This window comes from Ptychodera flava, unplaced genomic scaffold (genome assembly GCF_041260155.1).
Source record: "Ptychodera flava strain L36383 unplaced genomic scaffold, AS_Pfla_20210202 Scaffold_48__1_contigs__length_985763_pilon, whole genome shotgun sequence".
Taxonomy (NCBI): Eukaryota; Metazoa; Hemichordata; class Enteropneusta; family Ptychoderidae; genus Ptychodera; species Ptychodera flava.
The window spans coordinates 778,517-799,469 of NW_027248370.1; the positions used below are offsets into that span (position 1 = coordinate 778,517).

The 20,953-nt window shown below is 39.6% G+C and overlaps 1 protein-coding gene across 1 annotated transcript; it reads right to left on the reverse strand.

The window, feature by feature from the left end:
• Positions 1-4,897: 4,897 nt before the first annotated feature.
• On the reverse strand, positions 4,898-16,861 carry LOC139128309 (uncharacterized). Its single transcript, XM_070694107.1, has 7 exons — positions 16,777-16,861; positions 13,597-13,864; positions 11,092-11,148; positions 10,296-10,451; positions 9,536-9,670; positions 8,806-8,926; positions 4,898-6,509 (listed from the first exon to the last, which is right to left on the reverse strand). Exons 2-7 carry the CDS (start codon positions 13,861-13,863, stop codon positions 5,989-5,991), a joined length of 1,257 nt encoding a protein of 418 aa, XP_070550208.1. The 5' UTR covers position 13,864; positions 16,777-16,861; the 3' UTR covers positions 4,898-5,988.
• Positions 16,862-20,953: the final 4,092 nt, after the last annotated feature.

Genomic DNA, 20,953 nt, shown 5'->3' on the forward strand with positions numbered 1-20,953 from the left:
TATCTTCAGTCAACATGACTGATTAGACGTCTACAGTTACGGTCATCATTTTTTCATCCATTTAAATTTTTCATATTAGTGATCTCAGCGCTATTAGGATCGTAAATTAATAGGTTTCTTTTCATCAACGGACCTGGAAACACCTGTATTCGCACAAAGGTCGAAAGAAGCCGCCTTTTATATGTCTTGGCAGACTTAATGAAAATAAAGGGCATGACAAACACAAAATTATTGTTTTATCAGAAAACACTCCAGCTTTGTTTGAAAACGAGGGAAGTAGAAAGAGCTCTATGCAAAATTAACGACTACAATGAAATTATTGCCCCCGCGCGTCCTACAAATATAGGTTCATTTCACAGCCGGTGAAAGTTAAATATCGTAAGTGATTATTTAATAGGAAAGGTACTGTATAAATCAGTGGACAGTATCGTGAAACTCACGGTTAAATTCGTCTTGGGGACAAAAAATTGACTCTCAAATTACTACAATATTTTGGTCAACCACTTGCTAGGTTCAATTGAAGATTGTTGAGTTAATAAAATTCTAAAAGGCGCCCTTTTGTGAAAGTCGAAAACCTAAATTTTCATCAAAAGCACACAAGGATAGCGGTTAATATTTGAATTTCATATGAAGGTAAATCCAGTGTTATTTGATAATGTTTTTCAATAGATTTTGCACGGTTATCTATGATTGGTATTCCTGATTTCGATAATGAACGGATTAAAATACTTTACTGAAGTTTGACCAAAAGTTTAAAACTCTCAATTTCGAGGCATTGAGCACTTAAAGGTATACTGTCACCTATCTAAGTTTGCAACAATTACCATGGAAAGAGAAAATCTAACCAATCACAGATTTTAAGCGGGTGGCCGTTTTTTAAAAACAGCGCCCTCATATGGGCGTTTGGAATACCAGGGAACGCCCTTTGACCATATATGGGCATATTTAGATTACAGGTGGCTGTATACCTTTAAAGTTGACAACTAAATTTCCATAAACATTTTGCGAAGCTTTCATTGGCTGTTTCATGTCACCTCCGGTTAGCACAAGCTGTAGTTGAAACGATTCAGTGCGATAAGAAACTGAGTTGTGACATGTAACATTTTCAATTGTCCTTATTCTTTTGTCCCCTTTAAAAATTAATGTATTTTTACGTTTGGTGGTTTTGAACATGATTGTCTAATGAATATTTAACCTCGGCAAAATGCTTTCTTTTCAGTTTACCGTTTCCTAATACAATCATGGTCAAATTTTCCCGACAAGCCGGGTCAATGGAACGTGCACAATTTCATTCGACGGCTGGCTGCATTTTGTGATCTCATTAGAAATCGATGATTTAATTTGTCGATTGACGAATAAAAGAATTACTCTGCAAAATATTCATAGGTGACAATACCGCAGTCTACTATTTTACGTCCTCGACCGACAGAAAATTCTGCTTGGCGCCTAACTTTACAACTAGGATTATAGTAATATTCGAATAAACCTTACAAGTTGGAAGTTTTCCAGTTTTTCTTGAGGGCAGGTACTGTATTTTAACATGTTAGCATTTGCACACCTGCAGAAGAAGCGACGGCTAATTTCGACAACACATTATTACGTCATTGAAATAATGAGTGTCCTTGAGCGATGTGCCGCATGCAATCTCGCGAGACGTGTTGAAAAACAAGAATACGAATGAGATCGGTATGATTAGTTGCCGCGGTTAATAATTGATCACGTGTAGGGATGGGGCCGTTGGTAGGGCACTGGTATCGCCTAGGACAGGCATACATACATCTCGCACAATCATAAGAACACATATGTTTCGCGGGTGTGTCACTCCTCACTTTTTCCGCGTCATGTACACTTTTGGTCGAGAAAGTTCGATAAAGGGTAGTTATTTTACCCAAACCAAGTATTTTACTCTGGCTCGACTTTAGGTCCCAAGAAATCTTTATCCATCATAAATTTAGAAAATGATTAGTTTTCGCCTTTGTGTTTAGCCAAAATGAAAACTTTTGACCCCTCTGAACGTTAAGAGGAAATAGTAGAGTTTGTGCCCGTCGTTTGAACTGTCCAGTGCAAGCCTGTACCATTTTTTCGATGAGTGACCCCGAGGGTGTTAGGCTACGTATCAATGTCAAATTCGTAATCATCGACGTCTATGAAACTTAATTTGTTATTTGCGGTGTATCGTCACTACTGATAAATTCAACCCTTTTCTTCAGTTTGGTCAGAGTGGAGTTGGGTGCCCTGTACACCTGTAGCTGGATCACGGCTGCACGGCCGACGAACGAGAACACGAGTGTGTCTCTTCGGCGGGACGCCCAACGTCGATGTGGGTTGCCTTGGGAACGAGACCGACATACAGGAATGTCGCATCCGTGGAGTCAGTAAGTCATGTTTTGTTGTCGTCTGAATATTTCCTCAGGTATTTGTCCTCATTGATATGTCACAAAATATCGGTATCTATAATTACTCTCATCCTTTACAATACTTATACCTCATTTCATCATTTTTGTTTCAATGGGCGAATGTAATTTTCAAGGACCTTGGAGATGGAATCATTTATAAATTTGAGAGAAATGATTAAAACAACACTTCCTCAGTCTAAAAGGGTAATCATTAAATCAAAAGGTACTGTCTCTCGTCACATGTTGGCGCACTGTCAACTGTTGAACCCTCAAAGCGGGTATAGGCTTTTGTAAAAAAACTACCCACAAAAATTTGAAAAAAAGGTTGCAGCTATACTGGTCTGACTTTAGAAACATTTCACATGACGGTCGGCCGAAAACGAGTGAAAACTATTAGGAAAATGTGTATTCTATGGAAAATCGAGAGAAACACTTCCAATTTTTTGTGCGGCGAAAAATGTGTTTACTTTCTGACCACTACCAAGCGAAATCTAACGTGAAAATAACGTGTTAGACAAAACGATATAAGCATACAGATGTGAAAGCTTTAAAATTAACATTCAAAATTTATTTGGCATTGGTGTCTGTGTTGCCTGTACCCATATCAGTTGATATGCAAATCTCAAAGTGTTACGTATTTTCGCTGTTTCCTTGTCGGAAAGGTCCGGTTCGCCTGTCTGGATCGTCCGAATTCGGCCGAGGTCGGGTCGAAGTATTCCGAGAAGAAAGGGGACAGTGGGGGATAATATGTGACGATGAATGGAACATGACTGATGCAAATTTCGTCTGCAGGGATTTAGGATTTCGCGCTGCTGCACAAGGTTGTATACATTGTTTTTTAATTTTTCTCTTTGTCCGTAGGTTGTAATATCGTTATTTCTAGTTGAAAAGTCAGTGTTTTTAATATTGGTGTTTCGGCGATAGGGCTAGTGACGTCACATCGCCATCGATATCATTAATATGCTAAACTGTTGTCTGACATGTTTGACGATAATCTTCAAAACTACTCTCACACAAATGGCAAACATGACATTTTTTTTACCAACGATTTTCTGATTGAAATTTTGAAAATTCAAACGAACTGGCAACAAATTGGTGGTATACATGGGCACACAAGAAATTTGTCCGTTTTTTCTGTCGGCAGCTGCCGATTTTGCTCACATATATTTATCATTACATCATAAGAGTAATATTATCGATGGCGCAAACACTGTTCTGATTGGTCGAGAAGTAAAAATAATTGTGCTATATTCGTGATGTAGAACAAATTGCAACACGCGCGAGCTCTCACCAGGAGAAAATTTCCCCTTTCACTGTTTTACGCCAGAATTTCAATATGCTGTAATGATATAATAGCTAACATACCACCCAAGCAACGGGTATACCACTCAATTTTCATCAATTTCATCAATTAATGACAAATATGCACGAGCGATAGCGAGTGCATATATGTCATGAACTTGTAAAAATCTCATGGTATACCGCATACCGTCAATGAGTGTCGTTATCATAACAAACATTAATCTGCAACATGACTGCAGGTATTTCACTCTGACAGGGGACAGAACCACGAAGCCCCACTTTTTCCGCCTTCATGACAATTTGATTCACATACAGAGTAATACTGATACGACAGTGTCATACCTTGTGAATTTTCAGCGCCAATTTATCGCTGTCAAATTTCAGTCTGCATTTTCACAATGCAATGCTCTCGAACAACAGTTGAATGGACGAGCAAAGTTACTTGTTCCTTATTGATTTCCACTTTAGACTTGGTTCAAGTCTGTGATTTGTGAATGCGAATGTTTGAGTGGGGTAAACGCGATGATTTGTTCTGTTTTCACATGAAACGTGTGAGTTGGGTAAATGCGATGAGTACGCGATACAGGGGAGTTTCACCGGATAGAAACTAACTCACTATACTGCGCAGACTCAAATGTAACGCATTACACTGCTATGAAGTTCCGAACATGACTATAACGCCGTCATCATTCTGCGTGTCAGAAGTACCGCTGCATCAATGTAGACGATCCCCCTTTTCCAATTATCATGTCTGTAATTAAATCTTGTTAGCTAAGAAATCATTAAAACCGCATCACTGCATTCGATTTTTGTGAAAGCTAGGATGAGAAACATGCGCACAGCCAGACAATTTGCTAAATCTCATCAAAATTTCACCATATGTTTACCCCATTCCTTGTTAATGGTGGATGTAGTAATAACTCAAAGAGAAGCACACATTTGTGTAAAAAAATCTTGCTCGATATTTCATCCACTTCGAGATTTCATCTACTTACTGTCACCTGTTCCAATTTTGCCACAGTTACCACGGAAAGAGAAAATCTAACCAATCACAGATTTTCAACGGGTGGCCGCTTTTTAAAAGCAGCGCCCTCACATGGGCATTTTGAAAACCAAGGAACGCCCCTTTGACCATATACGGGCATATTTAGATAACAGGTGACTGTATACCTTTAAACGACCAAGCTCCAGACTAAATGTTTATTATTTGTAATCAGCTTTTATTTACTCAGCAATGATTGTGATTTCGATTTCATACAAAAGTGGGGTTATGCAGGTTTTAGATTTAATAAATTTTCAGTGGTGGCAATATCGTGTTTGTAAAATACAGCCAATGTCCAACTCAAGAAATCATGTATACACGCCAAGTGTTCATATTGTCAACCATACAGAATGTTTGTAATGTCAAATATCGTTGTCGAAAACTAAATTCCGTCCGATCCGAGGAAACGTTTATCAAAGGTAACATTGCATTCTGTACAAAGGCACTGTGTAGGAAGCATAGTACAACTACTTTACGTTCTAACATACTTTGTGGTAAAGATTCAGAAAATAAATTTGTTTTATAGAACAAAGCTGAGGAAATAATCAGCTATACTATACTCTTACTAGCTGATTCCCATTAGTTCTGCTGTCGTTCTTGAACATGAGTCATGAAATTCAAATCCACGAAAAATATTCTCTAACCAGATTCACATTCGCACACGCGGAAGCAATCATAATACGCGAACTTTATTCTGAAAAACGACTTTCAATGCTAGGACCTTGTTATATTTATATACGGATATCAAAAAGCTTCAAAATCTATCTTAGAAGCTGTAAAATGTATAGTACGCCATTTAATGCGCATCAATGTTCTTCAATGATAATGAAACATTGTAGCCTAATTAGCATACATCATCAATGATTGAAATTTGATTGATATTTCTTACCACCGTCCTGCCACAAATGATTAAGGAATGTGATTTCACTCTTACACAGAGAGAAAAACGTCCACAAAACCACATAAATGAAAGTGGTAGCAACCACTCGTTACTATGATTTGCAAAAATGGATATTAATATGCAGCATATCAAATATTATATATGGTGTATTATATGGTGAATTGCATTAGCAATTTGGATAATCTGATTAAAGGCACTGACTATTTCTATCTGCATACTCAGACAAATATTGATATTTAAGTGTAATCACAAATAACATTCCTAGAAAGCTTTGTCATTGGGTTTCGAGCATGGATTTCAAAGACCTTTCAGTGGATTCCAGGGGCCTGCCCATGCCTCATATTCAACTAAGCTAAAGTGACCTCGTTTTCGACCAGTCCAGCTGACATATCATCTCTGACATGGGAACTTGTCGGTGGCGACTGAACCTGATCCTGATTCACATTCACATCCGGGCCAGTGACTTTTCCTTCAGGCTGCTTGGGAGGTCCAGTTGTTTGCTTTGGCTGTGGCTGAGGTTGTTGATGCACAGCTCCAGGTTGCACCGACTGTTGTGGTTGATGCTGCAGCTGCTGGGTCTGTAGCTGCTGAACTTGTTGGCGTTGTTGCTGTGGTAACTGCTGTCCCAGTGGTTGCTGGTGCATGGCTACTGGTTGCACTCCTGGCTGCATTTGATGCTGCAACTGCTGGGGCTGTGGCTGCAGCACTTGCTGGCGTTGTTGCTGCTGCTGTGGTAACAACTGTCCTTGACCTTGTCCTTGTTGGTACACAACTCCAGGTTGTGGCTGCATCTGGCCGCTAGGCGGCTGATGGGATATCACTGTTGGTTGCGTGGCAACCATGTAACCTTGCGGTGCTTGCTGTTGATCTGTAACGGTGATAAACAACCAATCAACAAAGTTTTCTGAAACTTAAGATTCAACAGCAATGAAACAGTATTGCTCCAAGCTGCAAGTTTCGGTTCTTTTTAGAGATAGACTAAGTGATCGGTAATACCAAGCTCAATATAAAAAAATTCCACTGAACATTCAGAACAGACTGGATCAATCAATCAATATGAAAATTTTTTATAACATATATTCATGGGACTTGATTTGGCAAGAAAAGATGCGTTCCAAATACAGGGGCAAGAAAGAATAAGAAGTAGCCCCCATATTTAGATGCAATTTTGCAAAAACAATGTATACCATAAAACTATAGAATGCTGTCCAGGTACTTGGCATCTCAAAAATGAAAGACTTAAGGTGGCTGGAAGGGCTATTTTTGCACCAATTCTTTTCTCAGAGTTAATGTCAAGTTTCAAGTGTTAGAATCAAGATATTTAGTTCAAATTTTCAGGATAACTCCCTTAGTTAATATTTTCTCCAAAGAATATAACAATTGTATATTTGCAGCCATGATTTTGAAATATGACACCAGTAAATATTAAAATTTAATTTTTAATATTTTTTTTTACATATTTGAATTTAATAATAATTGGATAGCCAAATTAGTTATAAATATATTGACACTATTTATTGTAAGATTTGTACGGCAGGATTTGTAAATAAATTTGTTTTTATGATTTTATATGGCTTTATATATCAAAAAATTATTAAAAATTCTTTCAAATTTCAAAATGTGATTTTTCAAAAAGTACTTCAAATACAGGAAAATTGTGCCATACAAATCTTATCTGTAACCTTGTTAATAGGCTGTAAAAATTTCATGTCCACATCTCATTTCAAAGTTGGATTAAATTGGTATACAATTATGTAGGAAAACTGTTATTCTGTCAAAAATGTTGAAAACAAGCCATATTTGCACCCCTGTTTTGAAGTCATAGAGCTTTTTTTTGGGTTAATCTCACTTTTGACACCTCTTTGACACTCAAAGAATCTAAAAATGCATTTACAATAGCAGTCACTCACTCTGAATGCCAGCACTGCCTTGTCAAACTTTCCTGAAAAACAGCAAATAATGACTTTCCCTTTTCAAACATTTTATTAAAAGCTAGGGGACCTCTACCATAGTTAATACACTAAGGACTCCCCAACTTCTTCTTATTTGGTCAGTTTTTCAGAAGTTTTAACAGGCTATAACTCTGCAATGCCTTTGTGCCCAAATGTCTAGTTTTTTTTATTCCACAGAGAATGTTGACTACTTTTATATTTTAATAGTTTTGTTGAAATGTATAACTGACGCTCTAGCCTTTCCAACCACCTTAAACTTTTGCTTAAACTTTCCTCAGGCAAATTTCCGCCATTCTCTTTCAACGTGGGTCAACGTGAAAACATTGGTGATAGCGAAATAAATTAAATGTACCAAATATTTGACAATCAATACGGCTACTATATCCAATTGTTATGGGGGAAAATAAAATTCTCAATTGTCACAAAACTAAGCCGTTTAAGGTAGAACGCGCCACAGAGACAGATATTCGGACTCTAAAACTTTTACAATTCTTTTCTGATACACCACTTGTGGGGGTTAATTTTAAAGCTGCAAGGAAACTTTCACCAGCTTAGTTTTCAAAGTTCAAAAATTTCAATTTTCTCAAAAAGGTTAACGCAGGGATGGGGCCATTTTGAATTTCAAATATCGGTAAATCTTGGGTAATTTTGTTTCTCTAGTACCAAAATTTGCACAGTGATCCCTGATTTTTTAATCTTGATTTTGAAAGACAATAGTTGAAAGATTCCTACCGGAAACTTTGAGCAAAAGTTTGAGTATTTCACTTTCGAGGCGCATACTACCTTAATCCTTGATTTCCTCCGAAAGCTTCAAAATGAGCCTCACAAGTAGTAGACTAAACGAATATTGTAAAAGTTTGAGAGTCCGAATATCTGTCCCCGAGACGCATTCTACCTTAATAATATGTATTTATGTATTGATATGGGTAACAACAATTACTTTGCAGCTACTGTAAATCACTGCATTGTGAAAATATCGCAAAGTATGTCGGGTTAACAACAGAACTCTGTATTTTTATCGTGGAGAACAGCATATTATATTTTTATTACCGTCTAAAACAACTAACTTTGAGAGTTGGTTGAGTTACACTGAACTAAATGCAAAACAGATTATAAAATCTGGTGGAAACCAGCTTATTCAGACGAGTTCAACTTATTAACATAAGAGATATCATCGGTGTCACCCCAATAAACCTAAATATAAGTACTTACTTAAGTTCTGTTGTACGTACTGAACTCCAGAGGGCGCCATATACTGAACAGGTGGGTTTTGCAGCACTGTCATTGGGTAGCCCTGAACTACCCCTTCCTGATTACTCGCGGCAAAGTACATCTGTGATGGTAAAACATACAATAGATTGGAAAGGTTCAACGAAGTTTACAGAAAAATAACAAAATTCTCATAAACAATAACATCTATATTATTTCGCTTGTTACTTATTAGTGACAACTGAGTGTTCACATTTTAATCCAAAGTTTATACTAAGAGAGGGCGCTTTTCTAAGTGGCAGTCAAGCTAATATCAAGCTAAAAAGCTGACCAATCCAACTGCACGAAAACTAAGAATTGGTTTTCTCTTTAACAAAGGTGACAGATTTCAGCTCGGAAAGGCGCTTCATATAATGAATTGATGACAACAGCTGACCTTAGATGTGGAAGACAAGCTGCACTATGAATCAGCAATAGATGTAAAAAGGGCATATCTATAGTTACATAAGTTGGGAAGTTATGAAGGGTAAAGCTGACTCTGGCAGGCATATTACATTTCCCAACAGGATACTAGCTTCTGTCTGTTTGATAGTGTGTTGGGTCGTTTACCCTACGCAGCACTTCTACAAGAGCAAGATGCCAAACAATATGGCTCTTTCATTCCGTTATCTCCTGTTTACTATTCACATTTAAGCAGATTTCTCTGATGCATAATTGAGAGCGATGTACTCACCGTTGACTGGTAACGCGTTGATGACGTCTGATTACAGCAGTAGGCTGCACAACAGAAAACTGACTGAAGGATGGCGATCACTAATTCAGCCAACGTCACTACAGCCAGGATACTGTCAACGGCAACTCTACCACCCTGAAAAGTGAAGAATATGGTGTATAAGTTTATTATGAAGTCACAACATGGGTAAAGAACGTACAGATGAAGATCAAGGATGTTTCCAAAAAGCAGATTGACGTTTTCACTGAAGAGCTGACCAATTTGATGGCAGTGATAGTCATTGCAGTGGGTGAAAGGTCATCCCTCTGAAACCCATCTTTGCTTGCCACGGTCTCTTGTCTGGGCAGCTGGATCTTATGCTCCTCAAAATCAGATGTCAAGTAGTTAGTTGATGATGACGATGATGATGATGATGATGATGATGATGATGGTGCTGGTGCTGGTGCCGGTGCTGGTCGTGAATGCCACATCCCAATTTTACTAAGATTGGGTTGGTAGCTATGAGTTAACCCTTTGAGCGCCAAAGTCAATTTTGCCACCTTTACAAAATGTACCCCAGTCAATTTTTTTCAGATTTTTGCCAGTTTGGTGAAAAAATGTAGCCAATGTAATGTAATGTCCATCTTATCCAAAATTATAAAAAAATTACAGAAACATTCATAAAAATTGGTGAAATGTTGCACTAAAATTTTGGCGGGAAAAATTACAGCCCTCAAAGGGTTAATGGGCAAAAAATAAAAACTGAGACATGTAAACTTACATAGCCTGAATCACAATAGTAGTCGTAGTCGTAGGGGTAATAGTCACGATAATGGTAGTAACACTCTTCTTCTATTGCTGCAGCGATGATATTTGTAATACAAGCACCGCCCGCCATAGTTGCCGCGATGATAGACAGAACCATGGTGGTAATTATCTGTCGATAAGTAAATAAAATTAAAGGTATACTGTCACCTGTTCCAATTTTTCCACAGTTACCATGGAAAGAGAAAATCTAACCAATCACAGATTTTAAGCGGGTGGCTGCTTTTTAAAAACAGCGCCCTCACATGGGCATTTTGAATACCAAGGAACGCCCCTTTGACCATATATTGGCATATTTAGATTACAGGTGACTGTATACCTTTAGTATCCATGGGGAGATCAGACATGTGATCAGATTATATCCATATGAAAAAGCAAACCAGGCAAGGACATCGCAGACAAGAAGAGTTCAAATTCGAAATTAAATTACTGAATGAAGAATGTCAACAAAGAGCTGTCAAGACAACCCTCTGTATTACTTCAGTAAACATGAGGTGTGTGAAATAATGTGTCGGCTTACACACCGTCAAACTTTTTGGAAGTTTATTACCTCTCAGCTCTTGAAGTGGTGTAGTATTGACATAAGAACGATCACAAGAGAATGATCTGCTTGCTGTCTCGGATCGGTTGCTTTTACTTTTAATGGCTTGATGTAAGACTGAGAAAGCCAACGTACAAATAAACACTTGTCGGTCACCCTGTAAAAATGTGTATGAAAAGCTTTAGGTACAAGTCGATGATGAAAAGCTTACCATTGCATTCGTCTTCTTGAAAGATGCCAATAATCCAAACACTCCAGCTAATGCGAACTATCAAAACAAATAAAATTGATAAATGCATATCTTTATAGAAATAATACCTTCACAAATATTAATGAAGACCTAGATAACAAAGATATTCGGTTGCCTGAAGAATGGACATCCCATTCAAGTATAACTTGATTGACACGACCTTACAGACATAAGTAGATCATCAAGGTGTACTTTGGTATAACACGATTGGAACTAACTTGGGATAATTGGATGGTGAAGTAAGGTCGTTTTAACCTGCAAATGTAAGCTCATCTGCTTTTCTTTTTAAGTTATACACTTGTTTTTATGAGTAATTTGTAATATTGCAACACTCAGCTATATGGCACCAAACACTTTTGAGAAATTTGAAAAATATGAAGATCCAATTATCCCAAATTAGTTCACATCGTGTTGTATTATTTAGGCCAAATACAAAACATGTTTCCGGTAACCTGACCAAACTAGAAAAAACCCAACGATTATAGACTTTTCGAAATTTAAAAAACATTTTGACTAGACTTTCGGCCAACAAAAAGAAAAAACACTCAAAATTTCCTCTGCATACCCATTCTAATATTCAGAAGTATGTTATTGGAAACAAATATATTTTTACTTTGCCTGACATGACTGCAGAATAGTGACTTTTAGACTTGCATTTTCATTGCTATAAAGTTCACAGCAAAGTAGAAAGGAAATTACATCTCACATGACCTAAAAGCGTAGCCTTGATCCTGTGGGCCTGAAACATTTACATGTACAGGGTTTTACATGACGCGCATTTCTGCGTCCTTTACGCATAAAACCGGACGCAGGACCCCTCAAAAACTAAACCACGCGTCCCTTGGGACGCAGCAATATCTGTTGCTGGTGTACACCTTGCGAAGCTGCTGAACACGTAAAACACATCCCAGTAAACCTTACCGACCCCGCACTTTAACCCTTAACCCTTTCACCACCATGGTTGTCCCAAAAACCATTGTTTTCTATGGTAAAGTTGGACCTGTATACAGGGAACTGGGGGTGAAAGGGTTAAAGTGCCGCGTCGGTTTATAAACCGACACGGCATTCTCGCTCTCAGCGCCACGTCGGTATATAAACCGACAGTGATTGCGTTCTATGCTTATGCCTAACTTAGCTATGCATTGCCGAACTCAGCCAGAAGGAGGGTATTCCTGACCCTTTGAACCCAGTTTAGTACCATATAAGGACTAAAATAATGACATCATGCAGCCTAACAATCGAAAATTCCAGTAATTTATGCGAACTTTCTTCAAAAGAGGTCAGCGGTTTTCATGAATATTTAATCAGGTCTGCAGTTTCACCCGTACGCGGATACGGCCACAGTGCATTGAACGAAACACGTACGTACGTTTTGAAAGCTTTACCATGCCGTAGACACGGAAGAACAACTATATTATGCCAAGCTACTGCCCTCTGGGTGATAGAAATGATAGATTTTACAGTTTTTTTGAGAATATTTTATGGAAAAATGACGCGATTGGTGACCAAATCGATCGCGATAGTGAACTTCGAACGTATCGGCGGCCAAGATGGCGGCACTGTGTGATGCCTAACTCTCGACATGGAACCCGAGGTTAAGGTTTTCGAAGTCCAAAACATGCAAGATTGAGAAATTTGTAAGGATTCGGTTAATTGAAGTGTATTTTGTGAATTTTCAAGCGTTTGACTGCCAAAAAGCCCCTTTAAACTGTTGATATTTGACCTCCGGCCGTCCTGAAGCGAGACGGCCATAACAGTCGACCCGGTTTGTAAATGAAATGTAGTTGTTCTGAACTGTTGACATTGCGAGACATTTCCTACGTGTTACGCATTTTTTTAACTGAAATAAACCGGACATGAAACTTTTTTCTCGATACTTAGTGGTTTCTTTCCATTTTGTGGCGGATTTTGTGGCGTGCTTGTCAAAAAATGTGATCAAACTCTGCGAACGGATTGACTAGTATGTATGGTAGTACGAGTCCGTGACTCGATAAGCCACAGATAGTTACACACGCGTACGTGAATTAAACTAATGTAAGTTGGGTCAAACACCAAAATTAATCGATAAAAAGGTTAGTGAAATGTGTTTTTGTCTAACTCTTCATTATAGTTATACAGGCGGTTCAAACTATACAGAGTCAGTTGAATATGCCCTATAGTTGTGTGCATGTGTTGCACAATAGTTACCCCTCCATGTACAATATGGAACCTTGTTGTCTCTGTGTATGCAAATTAATACTAATTGAACACAGTGAAGACCATGGCATTGATAAACTATAAAACATTTTTGTGAAATAAATTGGGACCCCCATATTTTGATGTAGGACTCCCATTTTCTAACACCAGGAGTCCCAGGGACTCTCAAAAGTTAAAAGTGATGTAAAACCCTGAATGTATTTGGTGAGACTTGCGAACATGGATTCAATCTTTAAAGAGAGGGCGGTGTTTCGAAAAATTCATACCTACCATGACACCACACCATATACCAATACCGGATTCCCGAAGTTGGCATCGGATAACGATGGCAGTAATACCAAGTATTATACAAATGCCACCGAATATCATCTGAAATATTCCAAAGACCATAGTTGCCCGTGAAGCAAAGCCTGGTCGTTTACCCATTCCGTTGGCGTTCCCTCGGGGTCGTCCCTGTACAGCCTGGGTTGGCTGGCTGGCATAGTATTGCTGCTGCTGTTGCAGCGGTCGTTGTTGTTGCTGCTGTTGAACTTGCATGCTGAAGCGAAAACAAGAACCCCAATACCATATTCATAGGACTGCAATATACATGATGTCACTGACATTGTCAGAAACAACAAGCCGTGCTGTCACTCGACTCTGTCTTGTCACAGTTCCTTACGCAAAAAATGGCACAGTACGATGAATCAGCTCAAAGAAGGTATTTAACCCTTTTCCTGCCAGACAGTATCACTTCCCCATCAGCCAAGTCAGTAAAAAGCGGTATTGAGCTAAAACATGACGTATTTTCACCCACTTGGCTTGGTCTGTTATAGCATCTTTAGTCCAAAAAAAATCAAGTTTACAGTATTTATGTTTTCAACAGCCTTCCAATGTACAGTATTATGTTAAAATACACCATATGGAATATGTTGTGTTTCATTAATTTTAACCATCTTGACCTGATGGTGAAACATGGACTTGGCAGGAAAAGGGTAACAAGCTGCAAATATTGTACGTATATTGTATGGTCGTTATCTCCGTGCATTAACTTGTATTTTCTAACTGGTGTTTTAAATCCCAGTCCTCAGATCGTTAAAAAGATTCTTTTTTTCTATGGTCCATGACGTAATTGTAATATCTGTGGACATTTTTAGACGGCTACGCGGCTACGCACGGATATAGTGATGCGATCAGACCATGGAGGTAGTAGAGACTACCTCCATGATCAGACCAACCAGTTACATGGCTGCAATTCTGAACACCATATAACCATAGCATTCCCGGTCGCGTGTTTTTTGAGGGATTCTGTTGCACACCTTGTCAGTATTTTGGTTACAGTGGCGGGCATATCCACTACGGGATCAACAGATCGACCCGAAAATCGATCTACTTAGCAGACTACCCAGCTAAGGTGCGCCTGTGCCGCTATCGAGTGGTTTAGGACTATAGGAGTTTTCCAACATGTCACATACAGAGCATTCCACTAATTCGCAACAAAACGTTTGTTTGTCATTTTCCAGAAAATATTCTAAATAGCTACGCGGAGACGCAAAACGATTTTTTTTAGTTTGGCCAGATAAAGCCAATACAGCGCCATTTGTATGAGTAAAACGTAAATTTTTTTCAACATTCAATCCCTCGGTGACGTATTTAACTCTGTATTGAATATGAACAAAGAACACAACCTCAACGAAAAGGGTAGTGTACAGGCTGTCACCATTGTTTTCACGCAAACTACCGCTGTGGGTTATTTTGTCAAGGGGGGTCGCACATACAATTCCCTGTACATCAAACCTAAACTCTATTGACAGTTCAGGGCACAGCACCTTACAGGTTTATGTCATTTACGGCTAGACGTGAAAGTTCAAGTTCTTGGTTGTAATCGTTATGCAATTACCAAAATCTCATTGGTAGTTCAGTTTAATGTGTTGTTCACGATACAGAACAACTGTAGACAATAGCGGATAATTGAAAATAGGAAGTATGCACGGAGCACATGGTGATTTCAGAGAGATATGATATGGTGGTTTTGAAGCCGTACTTTTTTCCGGTTTCGGAATTGCGTATGCGTCAGCGTCATTAGTTTTCTGCGCGTGTGAACATTTCGGAGAAAGTCTGTGGCCTATGGCCATGGATCGCTTGTCCTTGAATCTGACCATGGGCCAAAGGAATCCTGTGTAAAAACAAAGCTGTCGTTTGACTCACAATATGGTCAGAGCTCCGTGCAAGTAGCAAGCTAAGGTGTACTCGTCTGAGTAGAAATTAAGTGTACCCGCCCAGGTTTAATACTCGACATTTCTCGAAGGACACATGACCATACTCAAGCAGCGCAATAAAATCATATGTAGAGATGGCGATGTTCGTTCGCACTTTTGCTTGTTCTGCAGTGAGGCCGGGCTAACGAGAACAGCAAAGAACAAGATTGTCCGAGCAGTGCAAATTCATTCCACAGCTGGCGCTTTCTATATGTACGCGTAGTTGGAAAGACTCAAGTTCACGACCGACTACGACAGTACGGCGCAAACGAGAGAGAAAAGTGGGCGCAGACCGTGAACGACGAAATACAGAGACGCTGTTTCAGTATGTCTTTGCATTGATATAGGCCCACCAAGGGGAACTCCGGTAACAACATTCCCTTGCCTACCGCACTTAAGAGCACTGAATTGTCCGTCGACCGACTACAAACTTACTTGACATGTAAATTTCTATTTTTTCTCTTCTTTTTTTTTTTTTTTTTTTTTACTTCGCATTGTATTTAGGCCTACGGAATTGTAGGGGCCTATTCTTGACCGCGGAGTGACGTCACTTTCACCTCACGCACGCGAGTGAGGTGAAATGGGATTTGACTGTACAGGACAGAAAACAATGCAGAAATTATGTGACAAAGTACAGAACTTAGTGTTTATCATTGACATAATGTTGAAACTTTGAATACTGTTGTAAATGTTGAAAAATCCACACTTCAATATTTGTTCTCACGGCAGTGTGACGCAAAAATGACGTAAAAATCCGCAAGTTCCCGGATGTCCGCGGTCAAGAATAGTATCCCAGGCGCTTTATCGTTCGACAGGACGGCTCGAACGAATACGATAGCTCGCAATATTTTGATTGCGCCAGTGCTTTCAGGATCTAAACAATATGCAACCACTCCATTGCCGTGTCGTTAGCAATAAAAACGCGCGAAACAGCACCAAAGAAATCTTCAACCGTGTGACGAAGATTGTGAGTGATTTTCTATAACAAGGTCAGAGGTCATGGACATATGCTAATTTAAAAGGAATGTTATCATCGGGACATAGTCACGTACAGCGCCGCGCCTGTGTTCCGGGTTTGGCGACTGCGCGTCACTACTAAATTAACTGTAGAGGAACCTTCGGATACACTGGCAGTAAACTGGTAGTTTAGATAACTTCCATCATAAACAAATTGTCCGTAAATTATCATATTGTAATGTTTTGATAACATTACCTGTTTGTGTCCGCTGTAGCAAAATCACTCTCACTGTCTCAGCTCGTCAGTGGAAGCCACAACAACTATGGCCGTCAGTGATGATGTCATCTCCTTCTGTGTGACGTCATGGGTATCCCTAACGCTTTCACTGTTTGACACCTGTCCTCACCAAGCATACTCCGTACTTCGTTCGGAGTAATCTTGGTGGCATAACTTGAACACGATTGGAACTATTTGGGATAATTGGATTTTTATATTTTTTTTCAATTTCTCAAAAGTGTTAGGTGCACGATAGTTGAACGTTGCAATAATACAAATTACTCATAAAAACAAGTGTGTAATGTAAAAAGAAAAACAGATGAGATTACATTTGTAGATTAAATCGGCATTACTTCACCATCTAATTAATTATCCCAATAGTTGCAATCGTGTTCTTGACTCGTGCTCCTAGTCAATATTTGTGACTATGAAATAATAAGCTTGATACAAAATTTGGTGATCACTGTGGTTATTATTAAAGCGCAGTGGTCGTCGCGCTGCGCGTGCGTGATTTTTTTGTTGATAAACATACATTTTTGTAAACATAAGTCTTCTCAACTTCAATAGGAGTGAGATGGGAGCAGTCCCCCACTTTGTTAAGGCCTTTGTAAGACTCAACATCATGCAATAGTAAAATATTAAGATCGGAAACGAACTTCAGTGGTGTATTTCTATCTATAAACTCGTGTAGAGCTACGAACATTGGGACACTACACTCAGCACATTATGTCGCTGAGTTTACTGCACGCAGACACAGTGAACAAAAAGCTTTGATCGCGCGCGATCATGTTGGTTGTACACAATGCTATGTACAGTACAGTGAAAATACATAACTAAAATGATCAACATTGCCTATATATGTAGACCAGCAACAATTAAGCACAATGCCTAACACAAAAACTACACTCAAGACCATGATCGGCAAGCCAGAGCAGGACACGGGAGATGTTGTTGGGAGACGGTCACCGCGTTGACGTACACGGATATAGAGAATCCAGTCCCACAACGTACCGGCCCGCGACGACTTGGCCCACAACCAACTGTTGATCACCATGTCTTACTTCTCCTAGTATTACGTGGTAAGAAATAGTAAAATGACAGGAAACAATAGACAAAACGAGAGGGTTTTCGCGGCATTTGGCAGGAAAATTGCACGGCTACACCGTGCATAGACGTATCGAGAGATCCTGTGCCCCGGTCCTGTGCACGGTCATGGCAGTGATCCAACCGCTAGCTGGTGTAGGCCTACCGGTGATGGGCAAACTTCGTTGTTGTACCTCCTGATTGCCGGGTAGGTCTGAATCCTCTTTCAAGTGAGATAACCCCCACATAACAAGAAGACCTATGAAAGGTCCTTCGCTTGACTTGATACCCGTACTCGGAATTCTCGTTTGCACCCCCAAACGGGGTAAACTTTGTAGTTGAGTTGGATTCTCCACAGCCGAGTGTAGCGCGCCATATACCCAGTTTGACACGGACGTTCGTACAGACCACGGAACGGAACAGATGCAGAGATGCTTCTTGCTGCAGCGGGCATTGCTCTGCGAGCTGTAGATTTCTGTAGTTTGGGTTGTTGTCTTTGTACTCCCGTCGGGCCTCTTGAAATGAAAGCTCTCGTCCTTGCTAGCGATGTCGAAAACTAGAGCCCGGTCGTTGATAGTCTGTTGGCGTATACATGCGTACATGCGTACGTCTAACTCTATGGCTCGAGCGATAACAGTAGCCGAGCCTCATTCAACTGATTCAAGAAAATCATGAGCAAATGTGATCTCAATCCAGCGTGCATTATTGTTCAATATTCAGCAGATATTTAACTTAGATTAATTGACCTTTTTATCGCGTGTTACATTTGGTTAGTTGGTATGCTTGGTATGACAGATCAGCCGCTATTTTAACAAGCGGCAATATCGCAAACATTACAATCAACCCGTAACATGTGGCGGCGTTCTTGGATTTGTTTACAACAGAGGGGACCCCCACAGGAGGATGCGCAGCGCGACGACCACTGCGCTTTAACTTCGAAGGAGTGTGTGGTTTAAAGTTTTGGAAAGTTCAAGCAAATGCATTTCAACTAAGTTTCGAGACGCATACTACCTCAGTGTAAATAATAATAGCGTGTTTTTTTCTGGACTCGGAAATTGTAGCAGTGTTGCAGATCACCCGTGGTCATCCTTTTCTATGTTGTATTTAGCGGCAAACATTTGCAATACGTATCTGATTAAAGTTGTGTGTACTGACTATTATGGCACTGTTTATTTCTTACAGAACACGTTTCTGCTTTTATTTTGCCAACCAAGGGAGGCCAATAAAGCCGTTCGGGATAAAGGTATATTGGCAAAAAAACCTTTTGGAAGGCATCAGTGGGTGGGGAATGGGGTTTTCGATCGATATGCATCGTCAGCGCTAGCCAGCGAGGAAATTTATCCCTTGGCGTTGAATCTCTGGGTAACTTTGTGGAGACATAGAGGGTGGGTGTGGACAGGGAGTATGATTTTGGTATTTGTGGAAGTTTTGCTGTTGAGTAAGCTTATATCATGTAGTAGCGAGATGTAGGCACTTTTCAAATTGGAACTTTTTAGAGAAAGGGCCATCTACGCCGATGGTAGTCCTGCTGGGCGGAAAGGTCCAACTTTGGTGTTTGGCGGTTGTTGATGCGAAGAGCTTTCACTTGCCGCTCAATAATGTAAAAAATGCCGAAATAATAGTACCTGTAAAAATTGTCCGTCTTTACAATTTCATGTAATAATCTCGTCGGCTGCCCATGGCCAGTGTATATCAGTGCTGTTCAAAAGTCGTGAAAACACATATTGCCTTGAAGTGCTCATTAATTTTATTATTTTATTTGTTCGCTTGTTGGTTTATTTGTTTGTCTATTTGTATGTTTTATTTTCTGTCCTCTGTAGCAAGTGCGACGTTCTCTACACCACGCAGTCTGCCCGTCGTGATAACGCAGGTCGACTGTACCGGCAACGAAGACTCCATTACGTTCTGTCCCTACAGCAATGCGGTTGGCGTGGATAGCTGTGATCATGAACACCAAGCAAGCGTGACGTGTGCCATCGGTAAGTTACACGTACAAGTAATCTTGCGAGTTGATTTGCTTGAGGAAAGTTTGAGCAAAAATTTAAGTCTTTCGCTTTCGAGGCGGGAAGTGTCTTGCATATTGTCAATAAAAGGACAACTGACATTGTCAACGCAAAAATTTGTATTAAAACTGCACATTTTCATTACATGAACGCTGGCACGTTATCACATTATTAGTGTTGTACATTATTATAGTGTTATGAAAAAGAATAGCGAATGTCAAATACACATACATGTCAAAACTTTAGACCATACTGATGTTCAAGCTGACTTTGATCAAATGTTACTTTCATATTCTTGTTTCACTTGTATTAGATGTTTCGATTCAATAGATGTGATTCTCAGCGTTATCACTCTCTCACAAAAGTAGGTTTGATTTATTTAATCACCAAATAATTCAATAAATCTTCTAAATTTGCTCACTTTCGCTGCTAATTTTCATTACTTCTAAATTATCATTACTTGTTTATTTAAACTCGCAGATGGTGGGTGGGGAAAGTGGTCGCAATGGAGCAGTTGTGCAAATTCTTGTTCTTGGAGTGTACGCGTGCGTACTAGAGACTGTGAGTCGCCCTTGCCAGCCAACGGTGGCGCGCATTGCGAAGGGAATAACACGGACACAAAACCTTGCCGGAGGGAGGCAGGCAAATGTGGTAAGAATGAAATATTTTCTGTAAATACGACCGAAAATAGAAAGCCTTTTTTACAGATTATCTATCCTTTTCGTTCTTACACTTTGGTTTCGTTCTTACACGCCTAACGATATATATTGTCATGAAAGTTGCGATACTGAAAACACGTACACATTAAAAACAATTTGCCTGTATATCTGACTGTGTGAAAATGCCGTACGTAATCCAACAAATATTATATTTTCAGGGTGTCCAGAGCTAGGTTCTGTAGAACATGGATCAGTGACAGGCGATACGTCTTATATGGGCTTCCGTGAGTTTACATGTAACAACCGTTATAAACTGGTCGGGGAACAGTCAAGTCAATGCGTAGACGCCCAATGGTCTCATCCTGCTCCATTGTGCAAAGGTTAGTAACATACCTAAAACCTTGCAAATGT

Coding starts and splice junctions, on each gene's coding strand:
- LOC139128309 (XM_070694107.1), bottom strand. CDS start 13,863: ATGCAAGTTCAACAGCAGCAACAACAACGACCGCTGCAACAGCAGCAG. Junction 11,149..13,596: donor GTATATGGTGTGGTGTCATG/GTAGGTATGAAT, acceptor TTGTTTTGATAG/TTCGCATTAGCTGGAGTGTT. Junction 10,452..11,091: donor TCAAGAAGACGAATGCAATG/GTAAGCTTTTCA, acceptor ACTTATCGACAG/ATAATTACCACCATGGTTCT.